The following is a 26,051-nucleotide window of genomic DNA, read 5'->3' on the forward strand; positions in this document are numbered from 1 at the left end:
TTTTTGCGCACAAAAAGTATTTTCGTCGCTTGATATACTTAAGATTGAGCCACTGTAGTCACTTGGACTATATTAACGATCTCTTTAATAACTTTTCTGGGCCAGCAAGTTTCGGTCACCTAGCAGCCTATGGAGAAGTGATCAGCTCTCAGATTTCATCAAAAATATCTTAATTTGTGTTCCGAAGATGAACGAAGGTCTTACGCGGTTGGAACAACATGAGGGTGAGTAATTACTGACAGAATTTTCATTTTTGGGTGAACTAACTCTTTAAGCAGTGCATGCCGGTTCGAAATTTTGTCCGACTTGAGACAGCGCCGACGCCACGTCACTGTGACGTATGGCATCAAAGTAGCGCGAGAGCAGCTTCTCCAGAGCAGATATATATCCATTCAAGTTCATGTTTCAAGTCAGGTCTTTGTTTGTTTGTTTTTAAATAAACTTCACATGGGTTCTCACTTCATCTCGCCTTCAGTGGACATTCGTTACAGTTACGTGTGAACCACAGACATACAAATGTGTATACAAATCCTTATTTATGAATATTCAAATCGTGGCATTAATATTTTGATTCTATTGTATTCCGTAGTCATATTAATGTAATTGTTTTCAGTCGCATTTATTAAATGCAGTTTACTCACCTGCTTAATATGAAATGATAACATTTTGCCCTGTACTGTTTGACTTCTGCTGCAAACTTGTTTCGAAGGATTGCATAATGTTAAACAAGATTACACTTTAAAACCTTAAAATGAAAAGCATTTCTGTAATCGTTTAACCATTTATTATGTAATATTTTTATTTAGTTTGTCGTGGGACACAAAAGGTGTTTTCTCAGTATATTTCCATGCTGTGACTGACAATAAAACCATGAAATACACTAAAACTGCAACATAAATTCACAAAAGTAATACATCTTATTTGTGCGTTGTAATCCAAATCTTCAGAATCCATATGATTGCGAGGAACGGACCCAAATTCAAGCCTTGATTCAGCGATATTAATCTCCATTCTCAGCAGCGACTGTAAACATCAAATCCCGCACTCATTATATATTTAAAAATGGCCACCTCAAGAAGCTTTACAACACGTTTTTCAGCAGTGATATCAAACTCTCATTGGCTCTCGCCTGCTTCGTCACACATTTTTCAGCGATTAATAACTTACAGTAAATTCTGCTCTGTACCTCATACAAAACTATTATATACCCACAGAGGCGACTGCAACATATCATAACTTGGACTACTTTTGGTACCGCTTTTGGCATTTTAACAACGAATTACCCTAAAAAATTATTAAGTATATTGTATTCAAGTTATTGTATATGGTTTGCATTGAAATGTGAATAAATGAATCAAACAGAACGAAACGAGCACTGCAGTAGGTCATGTAGTGTTATTAAGGCAGGAATGCCTCAACGTTTCATTCACGCTAAGGGAACGCTTTAATTAGCATGGCTATAGAGAGTTTGTTCGCATGTTTCCCACCCTGCGAGACAATAGAGGAGCCCCCCACTCTGGGGCTTGAGCAAATCGCGCTCAGCTTCTCCCTGGGCTCGTTGACGCTCTGAGCCGCGTTTCTAGGTCATGAGAGTCTGTTATGAATAATAAAACGAGTCAGATTTAAATGGAATATTTATAGAAGCGCACAACAGCAAACACTGCACCTCCTCCCTGTATTATTTTCTCTGATGTCTGCGGTATTTCTTATTTACTAATATTTCCTCCATCTTGTACTCTTTACCGTAGCATATTCAGCTCTGTGTGTGTGTGTGTTTGTGTGTGTTTACCGTTATGTTAGCCAGGGGGATCGTGAGACAGACTGTGAATGAGCCAGGGACCTAATGACTCAGGCTGAGGCCCCTGACGGGAATGGTGATATTTGGTTGAGGGGAAATGTTTCGGTGATGAAAGAGGAACTCGGGAGAAGGAGAGGTTTTAGAATTCTGCCCTAGATGTTTAATTGTGAGACCACTCAGTTGGAAAACAATTAGAGCGTAGTCAAGTAGGTCTATTTCGGTGCTGTAGGCTATATATTTTCCAGTGAACTTATTTTCAGCTCCTCTATAATCAACATAATAATTGCAGGTTCCGAGTAATCACATGCGATGGATTGGAATCTGTCAACTCTTTCTGTACTGGATACTCAAAATGCATGGCCTTGCACTGGGGGCCAGTGTTATTCTTCTTCAACATTATTGTGTCTATCAGGCTCCTCCGTATTCCAGGGCGCCTGTAATAAACCACAAACTAAAATAAACTTTAAGGGTTGCTGCTGAAGTTTCAGCAGAACCATATTCACTCACCCTATGAGCGAATCTCAACTCATTAGTACACTTTTATTAGTGTAGCCTTCTGCTTAGGGTCTCCTCCAAGCAACCCCCTAGCAATGACCTGGAAAGCACCTACAGCTGCCGGAAAGTGTAAATATGGAGTTGCCTGCTGAGTAGGGATGCACTACTATTAAAAGTCTATTTACCTCTTATGGCTGATATTGAAGAGAATCTATTGGGGTTTTTTGGGGGGGGGTTTTGTGTGTGTGTGTGTGTGTGTGTGTGTAATGTTGCTGTTTGAGCATGAAAAAGGTCTGCAGAGTTAGTAAGTCAGTAAGCACAGTTTCTGAACTCCCTGAAACGCCTCCATCGTAGTCTTGAGTGTTCTTCCGGGAACGAACACATCACAATATTCCTCACTTAAATAATTCCCACCCAAGGACTATGCAAAATAAAGGGGGCAAGGCCTGGTTGAGTTGCGTAAGAAGTGTGTTGTCGCCATGTCCAAGAGATGCTGTTTTTTTTTTTTGTTGTTTTTTACCCCAGATCGAACTCTGTTATGGTAAGGGGCGTGTTACCGACGCATGTTTGAAGCAGTTGACCAATCACAACACACTGGTCCAGCCAACCAATCAGAGCACATTGTGCTTTTCAAAAGGAGGGGCTTTCGAGAGACCGGAACAAAACAGGGGTGCGTTCCTCTAAAGCATTGTTAACAAACTATGGTCGCAAGTTCCGTCGTTACCAACATAGTTCAACAATTTGTCGTTTCCCGAAACCATAGTTCCAACAAACATTCACAAACAGCATCGCAAACTTAAGAGGTTAGAACTATGGCTCTTGGGCTGATAATGTTTTTTTATTTTTTTATTTTTTATTAATATTCAAGCATGAAAACTATTCTAGTAGAGCCCAAAAACAAAATCAAAACTTTGTAAAAAGGGCATAATATGTCCCATTTTGTCTGAATAAATGAAAAATAATAATGCTAAAACCAAGAATTTTAAATGATAGAAGTGAATTTAGAGATGCTGGAGATTTCATTTAGCAGTGTTATTAAATTATTAGTGTTTTTAAACTTTAAATAGTTCGTTCACCCAAAAATAAAAATTATTTACTCACCTTTATGTTCCAAATTCATATGGCGTCGTTCACCTTCGAAGCGCAAATGAAAATATTGAGAGATTGTGAGATTCTCTTCATAAAACTTTCTGGATTAAATAGCTAGATTATTTTTGGAATACTTTAACGCTTTTCCACGGCGTGGTACGACTCGGCTCGGCACGACTCGGCTCGCTTTACTTTGGCTCGGTTTGCTTTCCCACTGCACTTTAGTACCGTTTCAAAGTGGATGGGATTATAGACTAATCGTTATAGTTGCGCCGCCTCCACTGCCGTGACATCGCAAACACGACACAAACAAACAAGACGGTCATTTAAAGCAAGTCGTTTAAAAAAAGTCGTGCGAACAAATGATACTGCGGTGGCTGTTGTTGACTATGTAGTGGGTTTGGTGTCTCGTGTTGCAAATCCAATGATGCTGGTAGTGACGATTCTCTCTGACCAATCAGTGATCTGCAGTGTTTACACGTCACATTTTAGTATCGTACGACTCGCTTGGAACCTCAACCGAGGTGGTACTAAAAAAAAAAGTACCAGGTACTAATCGTACCCCCAAAAAGTGAGCTGTACCATGCAGTGGAAAAGCACCAGTAGTTTTGGTGAAATGGACTTCCACAGAAATCTCTTAGGTTTCATTAAAAATCTCTTCATTTGTGTTTCAAAGATGAATAAACAATCTTATGGGAGTTAATGATAACAGAATTTTCATTTTTGAGTAAACTACCCCTTTAAGTGGTCTTTAGATTACAACAAATGTTATCTAATTGCAAAAATAAGGTAAGTGCATATGCACAATTTAATATCCAATATCAACCAACACCAATGCATTTATAAAATCTGTAATAACCAATATGATATCAACATACATACATGTTTATTGCATTAAATGACATATTACATTATTTTCAGACAAACTTAACGTTAAGAGCATCGGATGCTGATGCACAAGTTAAATTGTAATTGACAAATGAATGATGGCAGAAGCCGTTACGCTGCGAAGAACGGATACTGTCCTAATGCTGTTAGTTCATTTGACAAGATGAACTGATTTCTGGTAGATGTCATTTACCAAAGTTGATTATGTTTGATTATTGATGATTATTAAATGGCCGTTGCACACAACATTCCTCTCATTATGACACACAGTCAGATGAAATCTACATATTTCAAACACATCCACATCAACCCCGTGGACCTTCAGCCACTCTGACATGCTTCTCTGTTCTACCCCCATAAACATGTGACAACATAATTATTATTTAAGAGCTGTAGAGTAGTTTTACCCTTGGCTGCAGCCAAACTTTTTCTCTGCCAGCGCTCCAGAATATTTGCATGTGATTGTTTGCATTATAATAGGGGTCTCTTTGTAAGCCTGTCAGTATAAAGGCTGATAAAGGCTGGAAGATAGTGTCAGGTGAGGGAAGTCCTCACTGTTTAAATCTGCCTGTTTGTGCTTTGGACATGTTTTTAGCCTTGCGAATTATAAAACTGGCAGAAAAGTTCCACAGACTTACTTTGATTAGAGCAACCACCTGACAACCATTCACAACACCCTTGCAGATAAATTGAAATGCACTAAAAACCACTTAGAATAACCAAAAAGCAACACCCTGTCTTACGCAACATATCACAAGGGCACTGGCACATTTTAGCATACTTTTAATGAGTACTTTTTGCTAAAAATAATACACTTTTAAAGAAAATGCTTAAAGGGATACAGTAGTTCATCCAAAAATGAAAATTCTGTCATCATTTACTCCAAACCTGTACGAGTTTCTTTCTTCTGTTGAACACAAAAGAAGATATTTTGAAGAATGTTGGTAACCGGACAGTTGATGGACCCCATTGACTTCCATAGTAGGAAAAAAAATGGCTACCATCAACTGTTTGGTTACCAACATTCTTCAAAATATCTTCTTTTGTGTTCAACAGAAGAAAGAAACTCATACAGGTTTGGAACAACATGAGGGTGAGTAAATGATGACAGAATTTTTTTGTGAAATATCCCTTCAAGTGGGAACTACTGTAAACTTAATGTTTTTGTACACTTTAATTGTATGTTAAATAAAAATGTATTATAGTTTAAATTATATTTAATGCAATACGTTTTTTTTAACACACTTGAGTAGGAATTAATTACATCTTTATATGTCATTACATAATATGTCTTTGAAATATGGTGAAAGTGAATACTGCCGAATGTACTGACAGGGATTTATGGTAAACTAAAATATACTTGTATGAAAATGTAATTTCTATTGAAACTTGCATGCCATGTATTTACATACATATTTGTAATTACACATTTGTACTGAAGTTGCAGTTTCTGTTTTTATTAGGCTTTGGGACAATATATTCACAGCATTGTACATCAGTTCATCTAAACAGCAAGACACGCCATTTTAATCCATTTCCCATGCTTCATGCGGTAGCTTACGGCAGTAGAACTTCTGTTCCTCTCTTTGTTGTCTTTACTAGCGTAGCACCAAACTCCCACTCATTATTTTTGCAGTGATGGGGGAATGAGATTAGCTGTGCACTACAGTATGTTAATGATTATCTCCATTATTTAAAGAACGAAACATCAAAGCTTCGGCATGTTACAAATGCCGGGATATATTTTATCTGAGCGTACGCAATTCATTAATATCTCTAGATATCGCTTGTACCAGAATCCTTCTCGCTTTTGCAGGTGAGCGTGAGAAAGGATGAAAAAAGCAGCAGATGCACTTTTATTAGAAGCATAACAAGTACTAGTGCTCCATATTTGATCCTCCTACACACACACACAGCTCTCAGATGACAGAGGATAATGCCTTTTTTTCCTCGGAGCTAACAGCACCCTTGTCCCAGAGTGCACTGCTTTGGCCTTCTGGATAGAACGCATTCCAGTCTTTCAGAGATGAGTTTGGCAGCACTTTATTTTATAGTCCTGTTCCCCATGTACATACTATATACTTATAATAGCAGAAAGTGTAATGCATTAAAACACATGGCAAACAATCAATTTTAGATTTGCATTTTGGTTGCAATTATTTATGAATAGATATAATGCATTATAATATACATTATGAATACTTTTATAATGCATTATACATAAGGGCTTTACGTAAAACCAATATTTTAGTTCAACCTCCTTCATAACTGTTATGATTTTTGCATTGTATTGTTGTTGTTGCTGAATTCTTTGACTGAACAGACATTTACTGAATTTTCTCTTCTTTCTCTGTTCTCCAGGGCCTTATACACATATGAAGACGAGAGTAATGATTTGATCCTGTCTTCATCGGGAGGTAGGCTACATCTCAACATACCTCCTGTGCAAATATAGACGATCTAATAATAACCGACTAGAATCTAGTCATGCACTAGCAATAACGCTGTCGGCTGTGACTGATGACATTCATTTGCATTGTTGATGTACCATGATTATGCCGGTGAACGCCACCCTGCGATTATATCGTGACACGGAAGCCAAACGCATTAAATGTGATATTAACACTGTTGGAGTTGTGCAGGGACAAACATCTTTATTGATTTGCAGCTTATCTAAATAATCTTAAAACCCAATGTACTGTAATCCTGCCAGCTATGAACAGAACAGATCCCAAACACTGGCGTCAGTAACCGTCACTCAAATCTCACTGCGTTTTCAAACTATTATGGTGCATCAAACTGTACGGTCTGTATTTTCCCTCAGAGCTGGAGGAGGGAAACCTGTCATTTCTCTCTGATCACAATCATTTAGTCTGTGACTGAGGGAAGGTTATTATTAAGGGCCGTGTTGATTAGCACAGAGGATTTAGAAGTTCGATTTGTTGTGGGAATTCTGTTTGCAAGAGATTTCCCGCAATGTTTATTTACAGTGAACAGTTTGATTTTCTTGTTTCTAAAGCCATCATTTTGCTGCAGTTTTCAACATCATATCTAAGCATTGTTAAAAATGCCTGTAAATATGACAAAATGAGAATGATGCAAACCATCCATCCAAACTTGAGATATTTTGTATAACAATGTAACAAATAAAAAAATAAAGAATATATATAGCTCAGCCAATCAGATTTCAAAGCAGAAAGGATCCAATCTATCCAATTGCAATTTCAAATGGTCCGTTTAAATGACCAGGATTGGTATTTTATTTAGATCAGTTTAGTAAACACAGAGTTGGGGAAAATTGGACATTGAAATTAAACACATGGAATTAAAATGTTTTTATGTGGGCAGTAAGTAGTGGGCTTATGTGTGTCTGCTACTTTGTGTAATTTACTTTTTCCGGAGCAGGAAAGAACTTCCACCAGACTGTGGGTGTGTGTGTGTGTGTGTGTGTGTGTGTGTGTGTGTGTGTGTGTGTGTGTGTGTGTGTATGTGTGTATTCATGTCTGTCCAAACCCTCTCCAGAGATTTGTTTCTGTCTATTGGCACATTACCTCTCATGAGAAGCAGTAACTAACCGATCAGTCATGGTTGGCATAATGGGCCACTTAAATAAGAAACGTTTGCAACTAATATTACAGAATTGTATTATTAAGAATTTTGTTTTAACAGTTTTTATTATTTTGTTTTTATTTATTTTTTTATAAATTAAAAAACATTTAGATATTCATAAAATACTAAAAATACTACTACTAATATATACAGTGTGTATATATATAAATATATAGAAACTAATATATACAGTGTGTGTGTATGTATATATATATACATACATACATACATACGTATACATAACTTTTACATTTATTTCAGAAGCAAAACTGCAAGACATTAAGACTATTACATATTTAGAGAATATCTTAAAGTATTTTGAATTGATAAGTATTTTCTTATCCCAAATGGAATTTTTAGTGAAAGTTTATACTTAAAAAAAGAAAAATACTTCATTTTATTCTCTGAAAAGAAACTTAATATCTTATGTCTTATATCTTGATATTTCTGTTTTGATATTTTTACTGGAAAACAAGACTTTATTTAATTGCATTTTTTTTGTGTGTTTTTTTTGCAGTACTGTACCCTAATAACTGCTATAGAAAAATGTCTCTAACTGTCTAACAAAAGCAAAAAATGATTTTCTGATGGTGGTGGTGGCCAGACCCCAAACATATCCCCCACAATCCTATTTCCTAAATAGTAGTTAAGAAATGACAACCTCACTAAAGATCCGACATTTCGAAGATTAGACTAGAAAGCATGTTCTATTACTGTGTGGTCGGGCCAGTATAGGCCATATTTTAACTGAAAAACAAGAAAAAAAAAACAATACAAGTATTATTATTATTACTGCAATTGCTACACTACTAACTGATGGGAAAAAATGGTCTTTTCTTTCTAAACTCTGTGATTGTTGTGTCTGACAGATGGCGGTCTGGCAGAGATCGCAGTCACCTTCGATAACACCCGGATCATGTACGGTTTCTGCAGTCTGAAGGAGCCCACGGCAGCCCTGCCGCGCTACGTCCTCATCAACTGGGTGAGATGACGCAACAACCTGCGCTCAGTGACACTGACGCTTTGCAAGCCGTTAGCAAGAACACTTCAGCTCTAGAGGTCGACAAAGACAGAGCAGTCAACATAACCACAGTCAACCGACAGCAGTGCCACCCTTTAATCATACATGCATTCTTTTATCTTACAAAAGCAGGAAATAATTTTGATATGGTGGTGGGAGCGAGACCCCAAGTCTTATCCATATATTTAGCCCCCACAATCCTGAATTAGTAGATATGAAATTACTACTGTATTTTGCTAAAGATCTAAGATTAGATTAGATTAGAAGATACATTTTGTTACTGTGCGGGCAGCCTGATATAGGCCAGTATAATAGTGACTTGAAAGCATTTTGATTTTTGAACATGAGAAAATTATAGATGAATCACTGTATAATCTTGCTTAGAATAAAGTAAATGTAAGCCTCCAGTCATTATTTTAGCTCTCCAATTAAATGATTTACACTACTGGTCAAAAGTTTGGAATAATTACATTTTTTGTTTTATGTTTTTGAAACATTAAGTATTTTATGGGGGCAGTTGTGGCCTAAGGGTTAGAGAGTTGGACTTGTAACCCAAAGGTTACTGCTCAAGAAACATTTCTTATTATCATCAATGTTGAAAACAACATTGCACCAGTATTTTGAAGTGCATACAAATACTGCATAAAAAGCAATTGCGCACAACTCATATGAAAGACACTCTTAAATACTTTCATTATTTTCTTATGTTCGTTTAATTACAAGCATGTTTTGTACTTTGTATTTTTAGTACTTATCTCTTTATGTCACACTCACAGCAATTATTTTAAATTGTGTGAGCTTCTTTATTTTGAATGGGTGCTGATCAGAGAAGTACCTCTATTGTTAGTTGAATTATTAAAGCGACAGTCTCTCTTTAAATGTATTGGCGCCTTGGAAATGCACCTAATGGTTGCAGTGGAACACAATATTCACCTCAATTTAAGGTTAAAGGATGTTATTATATGTTATTATTTTTGGTTTTCTGAATGCAGTGGGAGGTTGTAACTACCTAGGGGAGCAATCTGAGACAATTATATATTGGCAGTACTCTGCAGTTTGCTAGACTTTTTTTTATTTTATTTTTTTATTCACACTGCAGTTGAATTCTCTGAATAAACACAGACTTGACAATGTGTGTTCAGGTTGGTGAAGATGTGCCCGATGCCAGGAAGTGTGCCTGTGCCAGCCATGTAGCCACCATAGCCGAGTATTTCCAGGTGGGTCTCCCCAAGGTAAAACAAACATCTTTTACTTCCCTTTTAAATTAGGTAATGACCCATTTCAATGACATATGAACCCATTGTCACTCATTTTGACATCATCTATCCTCTGAGCATGCGAGGAGTGTTAGCTGTTAGGTTCATCTTTTCTGACTTTCCTGAGAAAACTGTCTGGAATGAAGGAAATGTGATTCATCCAAAATAATTTTCTTTGTTAGTGTCGGGGTGAAGCTAACAAAGCAGGTCTAGTTCACCACAAAATCAAATAAAAGAAATAAGAAATTACGGTATATTTTGCATGAAAAAATAAAAGATCATAATGTGACATTATTTTGGTGATTAACCATGTTCCCCTTCAATTCCCATTTCCTTAATGTTTACAAAAGCTAGTTCTTATTATCATTATGCAAAAAAATATTTAAATTAAAGTCATAACATTTACAAGGTATTTACATTTCATTGAAGTTCATTTGACGTGCCCTGCCTTTACATATGCAGATTGTGTCCAGACAATATGATCTTCATTACTTAGTTACAGTAATGAGAATCAAATGGGAATCATCATTGAGAATAATGAAGATTAAATAAAAAAACAAAAAACTTAATTCACAACAAAGAGAATTGGTGAGGAAATTTGGCAAATTGTCTTTAAAATAATTTTAATTTAATAAATCGCCTCAGGTTAATATGTTACCTTGCTCCCTGAGAAGGGAATGAAATGCTGAGTAATAGAGTTGACACTATGGGAGCGCTTCTGCGTGACTGGTGTCTGAAACATGTGTAAATACACCAGTCTTGATTGGCTAAGGTGATGTCAAGTTACGTACAGTAGCAAAGCACGTAAGCATGACCATAAAAGGGCACCTATGTCACAGAATCTCCAGATTTTGATTGTCTGAAGGAAGCCACAAAGGCATGCCCGAAGTGTGGCAACGCAGTGTCTCATTCCCTTCTCAGAGAACCGGGTTACATACATCATCAGAGACATTCCCTTTTGAATGTAACTCAACGCTGCGCCATGTCATTGCCGCTGTGGGAATGTCAACAGCGACGCTAGCCCACTGAGGAAAGATGCCTGCCCATCAAAGCAAAAGTTGCCAAGCTGCCGCAAAGTCTGACAGAGGAATAATTTTTACGACAGTATCGGTTTGTTCAAGGCCCTGAAGCAGCGAACTGGAAGGACCACCCGAAGTAACTGAAGGGAAGATTCCCTCGTGAGCGAAGATGAGGCAAATGGCCCGTCGGACACCTCCACCTCCCGAATCACCAGGGGTGGCAGGATAAGTAGAGACACCCCCTGAGAGCCCCAAAGAAAATCTGGTACACAATATCGAGGTATGCCCAGATTCCCCCTGGGAGGGGACACTCTTAGGGATTTTGGATAGTGCTTTGTAAGATGCTTCATACCTGGGTGGAGGGAGCTCTGACACCTAGAGTGAAGCCATTCCACACGCCTCATAGGCCAGAGAAATTGCATCGGTTATTCAATGCGAAAGGCGTTGCTATGTGAACACAGGTGCTGCGACCTCTAGGTAGACCAGCATTTAAGTGCATAAATGCCACTGGCCTGAGCGGCACACGTAAATCCTAAGAGTGTGAATAGGTGAAGCCTTTCTTGCTCCAGTGATTCATGCAGCGGAAGAAGGCATGAAGTATGACCAGATGTGCAGTCGCGTAAGCGTGACTATCTCTAACTCGTCTGAGCCAGATGCGGACAGCATTGGTTCCTCATTAGGATCAGAAGAATTCGCTGGATTCTCAAAGGATGCTCTGAGTCAGTGGATATAGCAAGAGAAAGAGGGACACCTGTCTTAAGATCCTCCAAGTCCACCTGCAAACCCCATGATTTAAGCCGCCGTGCTGCCTCAACAGGCACAGAACCTGAACCAGAAGCCTGACTCCCATCCCTCGAGAAGAGAGCCAGGAAGGAGCGGTAAGCCTTATGGAGAAATGCTCACAATGAATACGGTCAGCCCCCTTCAAGGACTGACCAAGCATGTTTTGAATGTAATCAGGTCTGGGGTGCAAAATCCAAGCAGGAGGAGGTTAAAGAAATAATTTAAAGAAATAATTTAGTAATTTAATTGAAAAGCCACTTAAAAAAAGTCAGAGCCTACTCTGTGGCTGACTCTAAGGGTTCAAATTGAGCTTCTGATAAACTTTTCAGGACCACAGGAAAGTGAATGCAGTCAATGCAATTCAGTACACGGATGCCCATGAACAACCTTAAATGTCATGATGCCCTCTGAAGAGCGAGGCGGGTGCCACACTCTGGCAGAATTTCTGATCAGAGTTCAGGTGGGATCCCGCTAGAAACGGCTGCTTCCCAAAACACTGCTTAGTGAAACAGGTTCTTGAGGGAAGAGTGAGCACCCAATACTGTGGTGTGACCATAGACTGTAAAAAAAGATGGACAACGCCCCTTCGCTCTCTTCCATTGATGAGAACTGAAGCCGCCAGTGTCCTGATATGGCGTTGACATATTGGAACTTGAGTCTGCGCAGTAGCGATCTTGGGACCAGACCTGCGCAGTAGTGAGCAGGAAGTAAAGCCGCGAAATCAACGCTCCGCCCTCACTCTCGCCGAATGCACTCAGGGAGAGTGGATTATGCACACTTTTTTAAAAATTGATTGCAGTATGACAAGAGGCTTGTTAAAATAAAGTAAATACAATCTCCTCAGTCCTCCGAAGATCCCGAAAAAATGTCCGTTGGTGCTTCAGTGACTACTTCGCTCAGAGAACCTGTCAATCACAGTTGTCAATCATGACGTTACACCACCGCATCACGTAACTAACTAAAAAACAACTTATTTTTGAAACAGACACTTGAACTTACATCAGCGTGATAAAAACGACAGCAAATGAAAGAAACCACCTTTGGAAAAAAGATATTTGAAGTGTAATTTAATTGTTTAGTTGGTCTCACGTCCCGTTGAATAACACGGGGAGGCGGGGCTTATGACCTATTCTAGGACCAGTCACCGGGGGGCGATCGAGACGTTTTGGCTTCACTTTTCAGGGCTTGTGCGGCACGCTTGGGTGTGACACATTTACCTCCGAGGGAACTTGCCCTCAGTCCACTGAAAGCCATAATGGATAAGAGATAATTGCTCCATTCAGCTCCCTGAACAGCTTACTGGCAGGGAACAGCCAAATTTTGCAACTATGTGCCACGGATCTATGAGAGAGGACTCAAGTGCAGAATGACAAGGGTTTTATTGACAAGACGAGAGATGGTGGGTGAGGAGGTGATAACAGTCCAAACAGTAAGTGACAGGCAAGCTGAGAGGGTGGCCGCTGAGACCAGCCCCAGGTGAGCAGGCTGGTGTGCTGTGGTTGATGTGCAGCACAAGGCCAATGGATGCAGCGAGAGCCAGACAGGATCATACAGCACACGTACTGTAGATAGACTCACAGGGCATGATCAATCACTGCACTGGTCTTGCTGCTTGACAGAGAGAGGAAGCAGCTAGAGAAGCTCAGCTTGCAGGGCTGGAACAAACAGGATACACAACAGACACAAGACAAGGTATCCAGGCACTATCTTCAACTTGAACAATGAAAAGCGATGCACAAGGCAGCACACAAAAGTACACTGTGGCACAAGTAGGCACACACACAACGAACTGGCAAAACAAGAGGGAAAGAGAACACATTATAAAGGGAGCTGAGAACATGAGGAACAGGTGTACACACTTCGACAAAGAACAGGGGAGCACACTCAGACTAACGAGGACTCATCAACAACCAAACAAGGCGGCGTGGAAATTGGTAACAAAGATGCAGGAACAGAGGAGCACATGGCCAACACAAACAAAGACAGAGCCATGTGCTCAAGCACTACACAAACAAAGACACATTGAACAAAGACAGGACTGTCAGAGGAAAACCCTGACACTATGGGTCTGATGGGACAGTCTGGGCAAACTGCTGTAACAACCTTACGTGTGTCCACAACACTCCGGCAGCATTGCTGGGTGGAGATTGGCTGAAACCCTACTGGAGATTGCTGTTCCCCGAAACACCACAGGTGTTAAATACTTACTGGGCATAATCCCTCAGGAGACTGCTTCTTCCCGTAGCATGGAACTTGGTGGGATAGCAAGACAACTGCTTGAGGGCATCGAGGAAGAGTGAGCGCCCATTTTATTGTGGTGTATATTTATATTTACAGTATATGCACAGAAACACAAAATTTCACTTTTTTTCACTGAAACGACTTTTAATTAGAAAACGGTACATTTATTTGCAGTATATGCATAAAATATCTTTTAAATTAGTTTTGTTTTGTTAAATGAGACTTGGTCATGTTTTCGTGAGATTCACACATTGAAACATAATTGGTGTTTTCAGAAGTTCATCAGAAGTGTTCATTTCAAACATTGACTCATAATGCATGAATTTTTTACTAATATGTTTTTTAGTGCTTTTCAATACCACCTCTGTTGTTGTTTAGGCTTTCTCTATGGCTTTGTTTAAAAGCATGCCTCTTTAGTTCTGCTGTAATTCAGTCCTGTGCTCCAGCAGATAAGAGTAAATCTAGTCATGTGGGTGGGCCACAGAGTCCTGTTGGGTTTGTTGGATGTGTGTGTGCTTCTGAGTGTATGCACCTAACTGCTGGTATTGTGCAGCAGAAGATGTTTTTAGATGACTAAATCGCTCCTCTTCATGGCTATTGTGTTGGAGGTGTCTGCCGGTGTGAGGCATCTGAATGGGGGGCCGCTCTGCTTTTCAAGCCTCTCAATCTCTTCAACGTGGGTGCGTGGGTGAGAAAGGGAGAGAGGGAGAATAGAGGTATTGAGGTAGAGAAACTCCACTATAAAACATCAGCGAGACAACCAAGGCCGTCGCAGAGATTGTGCTTTTGGGTTGAAAGAGAGACGGTGTTATCAGGAATGAATTGATCTAAAGTGCCAGTCAACTCACCGGTTGCTCTTTTTGAGCTACTGAAAACATTAATGGCAGAATTCATGTAGATATGTCAGAAAAATACACACGAACTAGTCGGTTTGTTTGATATTCTTACAAAAGCTTAGTTAGAGGAAGATCTCTATATTCTGTGATGCTCGCACAAGCACATTGAAGACTTGTTTTGTCTTGCATGAAAAGCCTAATTGCATGCGAATGAATCATTCATACTCATTCATAGTTATTCCTTCATATGTTATTAACTGCAGTTATTCACTTTGGACTAATTCTTTCATTGATTATGCTATTGATGAGTTAATAATGTACACCACTGTTCAAAAGTTTGGGGTTAGTATGATTTTTTTTTTTTTAAGTTTTAAAGAAGGTAATACTTTTATTTATCAAGGATGCATTAAATTGATCAAAAGTGACAGTAAAGACATTTCAAATAAATACTATACTATTTATTGAAGAATGCTAAAATTCACAATTTCACAACAGTATTTGAAACAGCACAACTTTTTTTCAAAATTGATAATATTAATAAATGTTTCTTGAGCAGAAAATCAGCATACTTTAATGATTTCTGAAGGATCGTGTAACACTGAAGACTACAGTAATGTCTCCTGAAACAAATTCCATTCCAATTCCAATTCCAGTGGAATTCCAAGTCCATGTTTTATAATAATATAAAATAATAATAAAAAAAATATTTTAAATTGTAATAATATTTCACAATATTATTGATTTAAGTGTATTTTGATCAGATAAATACAGTCTTGGTGAGACTACATTACAAATCAAAAACATTACAAATCTCACTAACCCCAAACTTTTGAACAGTAGTGTAAATTTTGTTGCAGTTGCACCAATTGAAATTATGGCACGGCATTAGCTAGAAAAATTATATCTTGATATTTTATAGCCTTATTTTCAATATATGTGTGTATTTGAATAGAAAATGCCACTGAACATCAAAAATTCTCTTAAATGGACAACTATTATCATTTTTTTACTGGTTTGTGGAAATTTATCAGACTTCCAGTCTCCAAAACCCCTTCTTTTTAACGGTGGCACAAACGAGTCACTGAAGAAGACTTGTGAACCAATCCCATTAAATAGACAGTTTGAACTGATTCACAGAAATGAATCAAACTTACCAACACTGATCAGACTTTTACTACTGGACTGTATATTTCCCTCACAAGAGTCTCATACAAAGTCACATGACAAGGTAGAATCACAAAATGTCTTTAGGAAACCTGTCAAGTAGAGTCGGTCAATGCAGCCTGATGCTTTTGTGACTTTCTTCTTTTGTCTGACTCTCTTGTGACAGTTAAAAGAGTTCTCGTCATTTAAATGCGCGGTTGATGCTGGTTGCCAGGTGACGTGTGTGTGTGTGTGTGTGTGTGTGTGTGTGTGCAGCAGTACTACTGATGAATTTCTTCTCTTTCTTCAGGGTGTTGACGTCGTCGTGAACGCTAGCACCATAGACGACATCGACCCCTCAGCCATCGGACAGAGGCTGACCAATGGGACGGCTCCAGTGGCCAGCCCAGTGCTGAGCCGCCTGCGAATGAAAGACGAGGAGAACGCAGAGAACGTTGTGCGTGATTTTGTTTGCATGCACACTGGAAAGGGGTCGAATCAAGTTGTCTGTGAATGGCTCTCTAATAGTGTGATGTCTGACACAAGGGCACAGCCTTGTTGCTGTTTTTAGAGGAAAGCGCTCTTAGAGCCACATTGTTGATTCAGAGGAACTGAAACAATGATTGCTTATGTACCATACGAAACAGACTTTAAAATAACCTAGATCCTTCCTGCTGTTTTGCTCACTTATCTGAATGACAGTCTCTGCCAAGTACACACTACGTCAAAAGTTTGTAATAATTACAATTTAATGTTTTTTAAGGAGTCTCTTATTCTCACGTTAAGTAATATTGTGAAATATTATTACAATATGAAAGAACTGCACTGTAAATTATATGATCAATAAGTTCTACAATAATGTTTTTACATTGCTTTAACTCATCAAAGTAACTTTTTTTAAAGTTATACAAGATTCATTTAATTTTAAGTCAGTTTAATGTAATTTAAGTATTGTGATTTGAATATAATTTAAAATGTAACCTTCAGAAATCATTCTAATATGCCGAAACATTTCTTATTATTATCAGTGTTGAAAACAGTTGTGCTGTTTCATATTTTTGTGGAAACCGTGATACACTACCATTCAAAAGTTTGGGGTAAGTAAGTTAATACATTTGTTCAGTAGGGATGCATTAAATTGATCATAAAATTAAAGACATTTATAATGCTATAAAAGCTTTCTATTTCAAATAAATGCTGTTCATTGAACTTTCTCTTCATCAAAGGATTCGGAATAAAAATGATCATGGTTTCCACAAAAATATTAAGCAGCAAAAACTGCTTTCAACATTGAAAATAAGAACTTTTATTAATAACTAAGCACTAATTGGTGGCAATTGAGCAGTAAATCATCAAATTAGAATGATTTCTGAAGGATCATGTGACACTGAAGACTGGAGTAATGATGCTGAAAATTCAGCTTTGATCACAGGAATAAATTACATTTTAAAATATATTCAAATAGAAAACAGTTCTTTTAAATTTTAATTCTTTCAGAAACGTATAACATATGCAACTTGTATGCTTTATTGTATCCCCTAAAATTTGGTATTAACCAATAGCGTTTCAACCAATAAAATTCAAGAACCAAGTGATGTTGTTATAATCTAATCACAAAGCCAGTTTGTACATCTTTCAAACAGTCTCCACAAGGATAGTAATGCCAGAATTTGTTGGACATTTTTTGGAAATTGTTTTTTTGAAAATCTAAATCTGTAGAAAGTTTTCTGTGATGGGTAGGTTTAGGGTTAGAGGATAGAATATATAGTTTGTGGAATATCCCCATAAAACATGAAAACCCAACATATGTGCTCTCTAGCTGACTTTATGTTTGGAGAAGAAACAAACTGTCCCCACAGTGCCTCCCTTGGATCAACATCTTTGTCCTTAGCTGGCTGTCCAATTAAAATGGCCAGTACTCACACTTCCCCTTTCCTCCTGACCGCAGGGCACCACCTACCAGAAAACAAATGCAGAGATCGAGATGAAGAAAATCAATCGAGAGGAGTTCTGGGAACAAGCCAAGGTAGAAATGTTATACTTTTGTGTTTCTGCTGCTAAGATGCTTGATCTGAGACTCTGAGGATGGCAGTGTGAACCACTGTAACCAGTGTAAGCAAAATGTGACGCTTCTTCTGACTAGCCTCTTTGTTTTAACATTAATGAGGAAGTGCTCCTGTCAGATTATATTTCAGATATAAATATACTGTAATTTTATATATATATATATATATATATATATATATATATATATATATATATACAGTGAGGAAAATAAGTATTTGAACACCCTGCTATTTTGCAAGTTCTCCCACTTAGAAATCATGGAGGGGTCTGAAATTGTCATCGTAGGTGCATGTCCACTGTGAGAGACATAATCTAAAAAAAAAAATCCAGAAATCACAATGTATGATTTTTTAACTATTTATTTGTATGATACAGCTGCAAATAAGTATTTGAACACCTGAGAAAATCAATGTTAATATTTGGTACAGTAGCCTTTGTTTGCAATTACAGAGGTCAAACGTTTCCTGTAGTTTTTCACCAGGTTTGCACACACTGCAGGAGGGATTTTGGCCCACTCCTCCACACAGATCTTCTCTAGATCAGTCAGGTTTCTGGGCTGTCGCTGAGAAACACGGAGTTTGAGCTCCCTCCAAAGATTCTCTATTGGCTTTAGGTCTGGAGACTGGCTAGGCCACGCCAGAACCTTGATATGCTTCTTACAGAGCCACTCCTTGGTTATCCTGGCTGTGTGCTTCGGGTCATTGTCATGTTGGAAGACCCAGCCTCGACCCATCTTCAATGCTCTAACTGAGGGAAGGAGGTTGTTCCCCAAAATCTCGCAATACATGGCCCCGGTCATCCTCTCCTTAATACAGTGCAGTCGCCCTGTCCCATGTGCAGAAAAACACCCCCAAAGCATGATGCTACCACCCCCATGCTTCACAGTAGGGATGGTGTTCTTGGGATGGTACTCATCATTCTTCTTCCTCCAAACACGTTTAGTGGAATTATGACCAAAAAGTTCTATTTTGGTCTCATCTGACCACATGACTTTCTCCCATGACTCCTCTGGATCACCCAAATGGTCATTGGCAAACTTAAGACGGGCCTTGACATGTGCTGGTTTAAGCAGGGGAACCTTCCGTGCCATGCATGATTTCAAACCATGACGTCTTAGTGTATTACCAACAGTAACCTTGGAAACGGTGGTCCCAGCTCTTTTCAGGTCATTGACCAGCTCCTCTCGTGTAGTTCTGGGCTGATTTTTCACCTTTCTTAGGATCATTGAGACCCCACGAGGTGAGATCTTGCATGGAGCCCCAGTCCGAGGGAGATTGACAGTCATGTTTAGCTTCTTCCATTTTCTAATGATTGCTCCAACAGTGGACCTTTTTTCACCAAGCTGCTTGGCAATTTCCCCGTAGCCCTTTCCAGCCTTGTGGAGGTGTACAATTTTGTCTCTAGTGTCTTTGGACAGCTCTTTGGTCTTGGCCATGTTAGTAGTTGGATTCTTACTGATTGTATAGGGTGGACAGGTGTCTTTATGCAGATAACGACCTCAAACAGGTGCATCTAATTTAGGATAATAAATGGAGTGGAGGTGGACATTTTAAAGGCAGACTAACAGGTCTTTGAGGGTCAGAATTCTAGCTGATAGACAGGTGTTCAAATACTTATTTGCAGCTGTATCATACAAATAAATAGTTAAAAAATCATATATTGTGATTTCTGGATTTTTTTTTTTAGATTATGTCTCTCACAGTGGACATGCACCTACGATGACAATTTCAGACCCCTCCATGATTTCCAAGTGGGAGAACTGTTCAAATACTTATTTTCCTCACTGTTTATATACACGTATATACACAGTATATCAGAACATCAAAATTTGAAACATTTATGTAAAGAACTGAAAGACTTCTTTCAGACTTCTTTGTTTTATATATATATATATATATATATATATATATATATATATATATGTATGTGTATATAACTACTAATTACAATGGAAAAAATGGAGGCCCAAAACATTGATTTACTGTTCAGTAATGTGTTGTACAATGTTTAGATCTATCTATCTTATTTAAATACATTTCACTGATATTTTTCTGACGTGTGTCTGTTTAAAGCGGGAAGAGGAGCTGAGAAAGGAGGAAGAGAGAAGGAAGATTGCGGAGGAACGGCAGCGCTTTGAAGCAGAGAGGATGGAGCTGGAGAGAAAAGAGCAAGAGGATCGAGAGAAGCGGTACCGCGAGAGGGAGCAGCAGATCGAGGAACACAGGTAGGAATGACGCCACAGTCGCCAATACCCATGACCCTCAGCCAGACATTATTATGATGCTATCTGTGTTTATATGCGCGGTCACAGGAAGAAGATGCTGGAGGACGAAGAGGCCAAAGAGAGGTCAAGGAATCAACCCTTGATTGTAAGAGTGCGTGTGCTTTGCATACAGTAAACCAGGATTTGTGTCTTAAAAGATGTTCTGGCCTGAAAAATGCAACGAATGCATGATAACCTATGGGTGGTAAGACCTATGACCCATGTTTCTTCAGTAATATTGTGCCTGTAATAAGTGGACATATGTGACTGCTGAGTGGCCAAGGGCAGTACACAGGCTTCAGAAGTATTTACACAAAATCTGTTCAGATTTATTGCACCAGTCATTTGTAAAGTAAATAAGTTACAAACATCGGTATGTGGAGGAACCCACAGTTAACTGTTATAAAAAACTTTTTGCTGCCCCCTGCTGGAAATAAACGTGCACTGATTCTCTTTACAGACAGAGCCCAGCTGTGAAGACCCAAACCTGGAGAAAAAGGAATCAGAGGTTGAGGTGGGTTGAAACGAATCTGTTAGAGCCACACTAACATCGCTTCATTTCTCAGATAAGTGTATTAAAAAGGAGAGCAGACCCTACCAAGCTGAAATGTGGAGCAGATTTGTTTTATGTGTTATGATGACAGATATTCTGCTGGGATTTACATGTGGGTCAGTGGGATTCCTCGGGCTATTTAAAGACAAGTGTGTTTCTGTGTGTGTGCAGTCGATAGGATCTTCATGATGAGAAGGGGCCAAAAAATCCTAATGCAAAACTTTCTTACCTGCGCAGCATGTTATTATTACATTTAATACACTACCGGTCAATGTCATGACTACAGGTCAATGACATGACTACGGTTATGACCTGCATTGTTTTATTATTTTATAATGTTTACTGAGGTGCACTTATAATGTTAGTGTGATTTTTACATCAAAACTTGTCATAATTTAGAAATAAAATCCCATTTCCTACCCTGATTTTAGCCTCTGATTTGAACGCTCTGTTTTAAGGGGCGTGTCTGCTGAGATACTTCAGTGTAAACGCCCACTGCTGTGATTGGCTGACAGCTTTGCATAAGAAATAGCTAGTATTACATGTGGAACTCTCTCGAAAACATTTACTACGTTTTTACTATTACAGCTCTCAAAGTTATCTAATCATGAAAAGTGTTGATTATAGCATTATATTTAGATCTATAGCATTATATTTAGATCTATAAAATTATATTTAGATCGTGGCATGAAAGGTTGCAGTGATGAGCATTGTAGCCGATCACAGACATGTTGAGTGCATGGATGCAGTGATCTCATCATTGCAACTTGATTTCTGCACACTAACAAATGCTTTCATCATAACTAACAATGCAAACACAATGTAAATAAAAGAGTTTTGGTGAGAGTCCAGGACTCAGTCACTGAAAAACATACACTGTTTGATTGACAACTCCAGCAATTGTGAAGGGAGTGTAATTTGATGGTTTTCTATATATAATTTAATCACAGTTTAAATAACAGATTATTTTCATCCCTACTAAGAGAAACAATGTGAAGTTGACCATTTAGTCACTGGTTTGATTTACTGACGCATAGACAAAGAATATCTGACAAGTACCTACATGAATCATTTCATATCAGAAATCACTGGTCACAGATCAGGCATTAGAATTAACACATTTACTTACATGTTGTGGCAATACTGTCGAGTCCATATCGTAAAAGTCTGTTTGCAAAGCCTGCGCCGAAATTGCGACTGATTTACCAAAGAATCCACAGTGAAATGTACCGAATACAAATAAATAATGCTCAACTGAGACATTCACATTGTTGAAAATAAATAACCACATTCCTAGCATTAGGATCCTTTGGAAGGTAATGTTATTATAGGCATTGATCTTCTTCTGCAGAGTCTGTCTTTTACCTGTCTTAGATTGGCTCATTCCACAACGAGTTGTTATATGGTCTTGGTTACAATAAAAGCTGTTTTTGGAGTAACAAGGAAGTTTTCAGTTCTGAAACTTACAGGATATTCTTATAGAATGATGAGTATGATGATATGTTAAAAGCTCAAGGGAATTTTGATTTCTTGATTTTTCAGCATCATTACTCCAGTCTTCAGTGTCACATGATCCTTCAGAAATCATTCTAATATGCTGTTATGGTGCTCATTTAGGCCTATTATTGGTGCTCAATTATTAATCATGTTATTAGGATCATGTGACACTAAAGACTGGAGTAATGATGCTGAAAATTCAGCTTTGCATTACAGGAATAAATTACATTTAAAAAAAAATATCATAATTTGACCGATAGCATTATGTATTAAATATTAAATATGTTTATAGGAGGCAGCAGCCATCATTGCCCAGAGGCCTGATAACCCACGGGAATACTTCAAGCAGAGAGAGAGAGCCATAGCCAACAGTGTGGACATCTCACCAGTCACCACGCACAGGACCGGTAAGATCATAGTGAAAGGTGGAGAAGAGGAGGAGGAGATGCTACTGATCCTCTGTTTGTCCTGCTACTTGCTCTTCACTTGTCTCTCAATCTGTCATTTAACAAGAATTGAACAACACAACTCAGGAGAGACCATCTGTCTGAAATCTCTGCTCTGAATCACCATGACCGATTTCTGAGGGTCATAGACAGATTATTCATATAGTTAAATTATATAGACAGATAGATATTGATATGTTTATATAGAGAACAGAGGTTAAAGAGAGACGGATTTAAACTTCATATATGCTGGCTGGCTACAAGTTATTGTAAACCACAGTTATAAATGTGAGAATGTCTTTGGATTATAGAACAAAATATCAAAGGAAGTGGCAGCATATATGTGCTAAAACATTCTGGTCATTTTGATCAGTACAAATACCCAATATTTCGTTGTTGATTGTGCTTTGCTAAGTCATGGAGTTTGCTGGTTGATGTTGTTTTTAGTTGAGAAAATACTTTTTTGGTCCAAATTGTTGTTTTGCTTCGTACTGCAACTTACTTTTAACTTTATCACAATAGCTTCAATTGTGCCTTTTGGAGGCTGAGTGAATCAATGCTATTTTAGAGAAACCATCTTAAACCAGCAAACCACCTTAACCTAGTTTAAGGCAGAAGGTTTTTTCAACAGGGATGCTAAAGCAAAGATTAATTTACTGTCAAAATGCTTTATTAGTGCCATTTTCCAAAAGACTGTATGATCCTGCTGAACAATGCAATATTATTTACTGGGTGATTGTCTCATTTCATTGTTTATTTAAGATCATAGACTTTTCAGTGTTGGAGTGAATGTCAAACTCCTCACTACCATCTGATGTTGAAGTGTGTGAGACCATCACACTAACAGCTGTTTTCTTACCTCTCTCCTTCTACCTTACTTTCTTTCTCTCTATTTCTTGGTAATTTCTTTTTTTTTCTTTTCTGCTCACTCCATCCTTTTGGTTGTTGACATTTCCTTTTTAACCATCCGTCCATTCCATCTGTCCTTCTGACGATCCTGGATCTTATTTACCCTCTACCCAACTGGTGCACATCCGTCATCACTTCTGTTTTGAACTCGTGCTTCTCTGTCTCTCTGATCTTTCACTTTTACACAAATTTCCTCCCCTCTCTATCCCTGGATTTATTTCCTCATGTCTATCCGGTTTGGTCTTCTTCTGTCACACCTGTGTACGTCGCTCTTTGTGTGTGTGTGTGGGTGTCCATGTGTCCCACACGATGGTCCCGTCTCCCGTTTACCAGGCCGCTTGGACAGTCCATTCTTGAGGCAGCAGCACAGTCCATCCGATTGCAGCCCGCCCCCTTCTCGCACTCCGCCCCATAAGCGGCGGCAGCCAGGTCCACCTGGTAGGTACTGGACAGATCTTGCTGAGGGCCACTGCATCAGCGTAGGATCACCAAGTCACCAGTCTAGCCTGTAGCCACTCTTCTTACTGAATTACCGTTTTTCTTTTGGCTTCCTCAGCAACACTAAGCACATTCACTGTAGCTGCACTGCACTGGGACGCACTAGGTCTTCCAGGGTTAGTATGTGCTAGTATTAAAGGGATAGTTCGCCCCAAAATTAAAGTCTGTCACTATTTACTCACCCTCATGATGCTTCAAACCCTTATGACTTAGTTTCTTCTGTGGAACACGAATGAGATATTATGCAGAATGTCCAAGCTGCTCTTTTCCATACAATGACAAAAAAAAATAAAAAATTCTCATGTAACACAAACAGTCAAACCAACATTAGGCAGTTTGAGTTGATGCATTTAAGAAAAATTTACACGCAGCCCAACATGGTAATAATTAAAAGAAAAAAAATGAGAACGTGCATCCGTCGTGTAAACAATACAAAACTTTTGCCTACATCAAGTGAACAATCTGCCCATTCAGGCTATTTTGAACAAATGTGCATACATCACACAATAGGTTATACAGACGCTTAGAGGTTTAATATTAAATGAACAAATAGCCAAATATGAGCCATATACTGCAAATCGCATTGTAATTAGAAACCTTTGGTGGTCTTCAGACTACAGAGCGTGAACACAAATTATTTTATCATGATTTTAATGTTTTATTAACAAAGTTCGGGAGGAGCACGTTAAAATAATCGATCCAATCAACTCGTCAATCGCAATTGGCACGTCTGTTCTATCAGCATGAGAGGAAGCCTATATATATACACAGTTGACTCATCTACATTCCTCGACAGTTTTCAGCATCCCTCCACCACCCCGACTCCACACTCTTGGCTTCTTCCTTCCACAGTCAGGAATACGGGGGGAGTACTCTGGTTTCGGGCCAAATACCGAGCTCGGAGCGCTCTCCTTGGACAGCATGCCAAATACGCATACCATTTATTAAATCTGACTTACAGTACTGTGCAAAAGTCTTAGGCATGTTAATACCCCCCCCCCCCCCCCCCCCCCCCCCCCAAAAAAAATGGTTTTAAGTCAGTTATTTATATATTTTGCTGTAGTGTGTCAGTAGGAAATATCAGTTTACATTTCCAAACATTCTTTTTGCCATTAATTGTAATAATCCAGTGAAATTTGTGTATGCACAAGGAGTCTGACAACAGCCGGTATGATCTGATCTCACCATCATCGAGTCCGTCTGTGATTACATGAAGAAACAGAAAAAACTGAGACAGACTAAATCCAGAAGAACTGCGGGAACGTCTCTGAGATGCTTGAAGAAACCTTCCTGCAAAGCTACCTGAAAAACTATGCGCAAGTGTACCTGGACAAAAGCCGTTTTAAACACAAAGGGTTGTTACACCATATATTGATTATGCCTAAGACTTTTGCACAGTACTGTATTTGTAAGTGTGAACTCGTGAAATAAGCTCGGGACCATTTGAAATCAGCTGCCTATCAGTGGGTACAGATGACAACGTAAATATTACTCCACCCATTACATCAAATATTAGCGGTTCATCCGTCAGATACCCTCGGGCACCCATCCGCGCAGGACTCAGACTCCCAAGGCTTGATCGGGCCTCATCTGGGCCTCCTTGGGGCCAACAGCCAGGGGTTGTTTGGCCTGCCGAACAC

The 26,051-nt window shown here is 38.8% G+C and overlaps 1 protein-coding gene across 11 annotated transcripts in view; it reads left to right on the forward strand.

Annotated features, from left to right (window-relative positions):
* The window catches only part of dbn1 (drebrin 1), an 83,095-nt gene that overhangs the window by 45,611 nt on the left and 11,433 nt on the right, over window positions 1-26,051 (forward strand). For 3 of the 11 annotated variants that reach the window (XM_084136356.1, XM_084136357.1, XM_084136358.1), the window contains exons 2-11: window positions 6,632-6,687; window positions 8,749-8,861; window positions 10,043-10,132; window positions 16,489-16,635; window positions 18,127-18,204; window positions 20,318-20,469; window positions 20,557-20,614; window positions 20,969-21,022; window positions 22,851-22,965; window positions 24,247-24,351. In XM_084136356.1, coding sequence (XP_083992482.1) covers window positions 6,632-6,687; window positions 8,749-8,861; window positions 10,043-10,132; window positions 16,489-16,635; window positions 18,127-18,204; window positions 20,318-20,469; window positions 20,557-20,614; window positions 20,969-21,022; window positions 22,851-22,965; window positions 24,247-24,351 — 968 coding nt within the window. Of the gene's footprint in view, window positions 1-6,631; window positions 6,688-8,748; window positions 8,862-10,042; window positions 10,133-16,488; window positions 16,636-18,126; window positions 18,205-20,317; window positions 20,470-20,556; window positions 20,621-20,968; window positions 21,023-22,850; window positions 22,966-24,246; window positions 24,352-26,051 lie in introns of all 11 variants that reach the window. The other 8 variants (XM_084136361.1, XM_084136362.1, XM_084136363.1 and 5 more) reach the window with 6 other exon arrangements.

The sequence above is a fragment of the Abramis brama genome (genome assembly GCF_963993115.1).
Source record: "Abramis brama genome assembly, chromosome: 15".
Taxonomy (NCBI): domain Eukaryota; kingdom Metazoa; phylum Chordata; class Actinopteri; order Cypriniformes; family Leuciscidae; genus Abramis; species Abramis brama.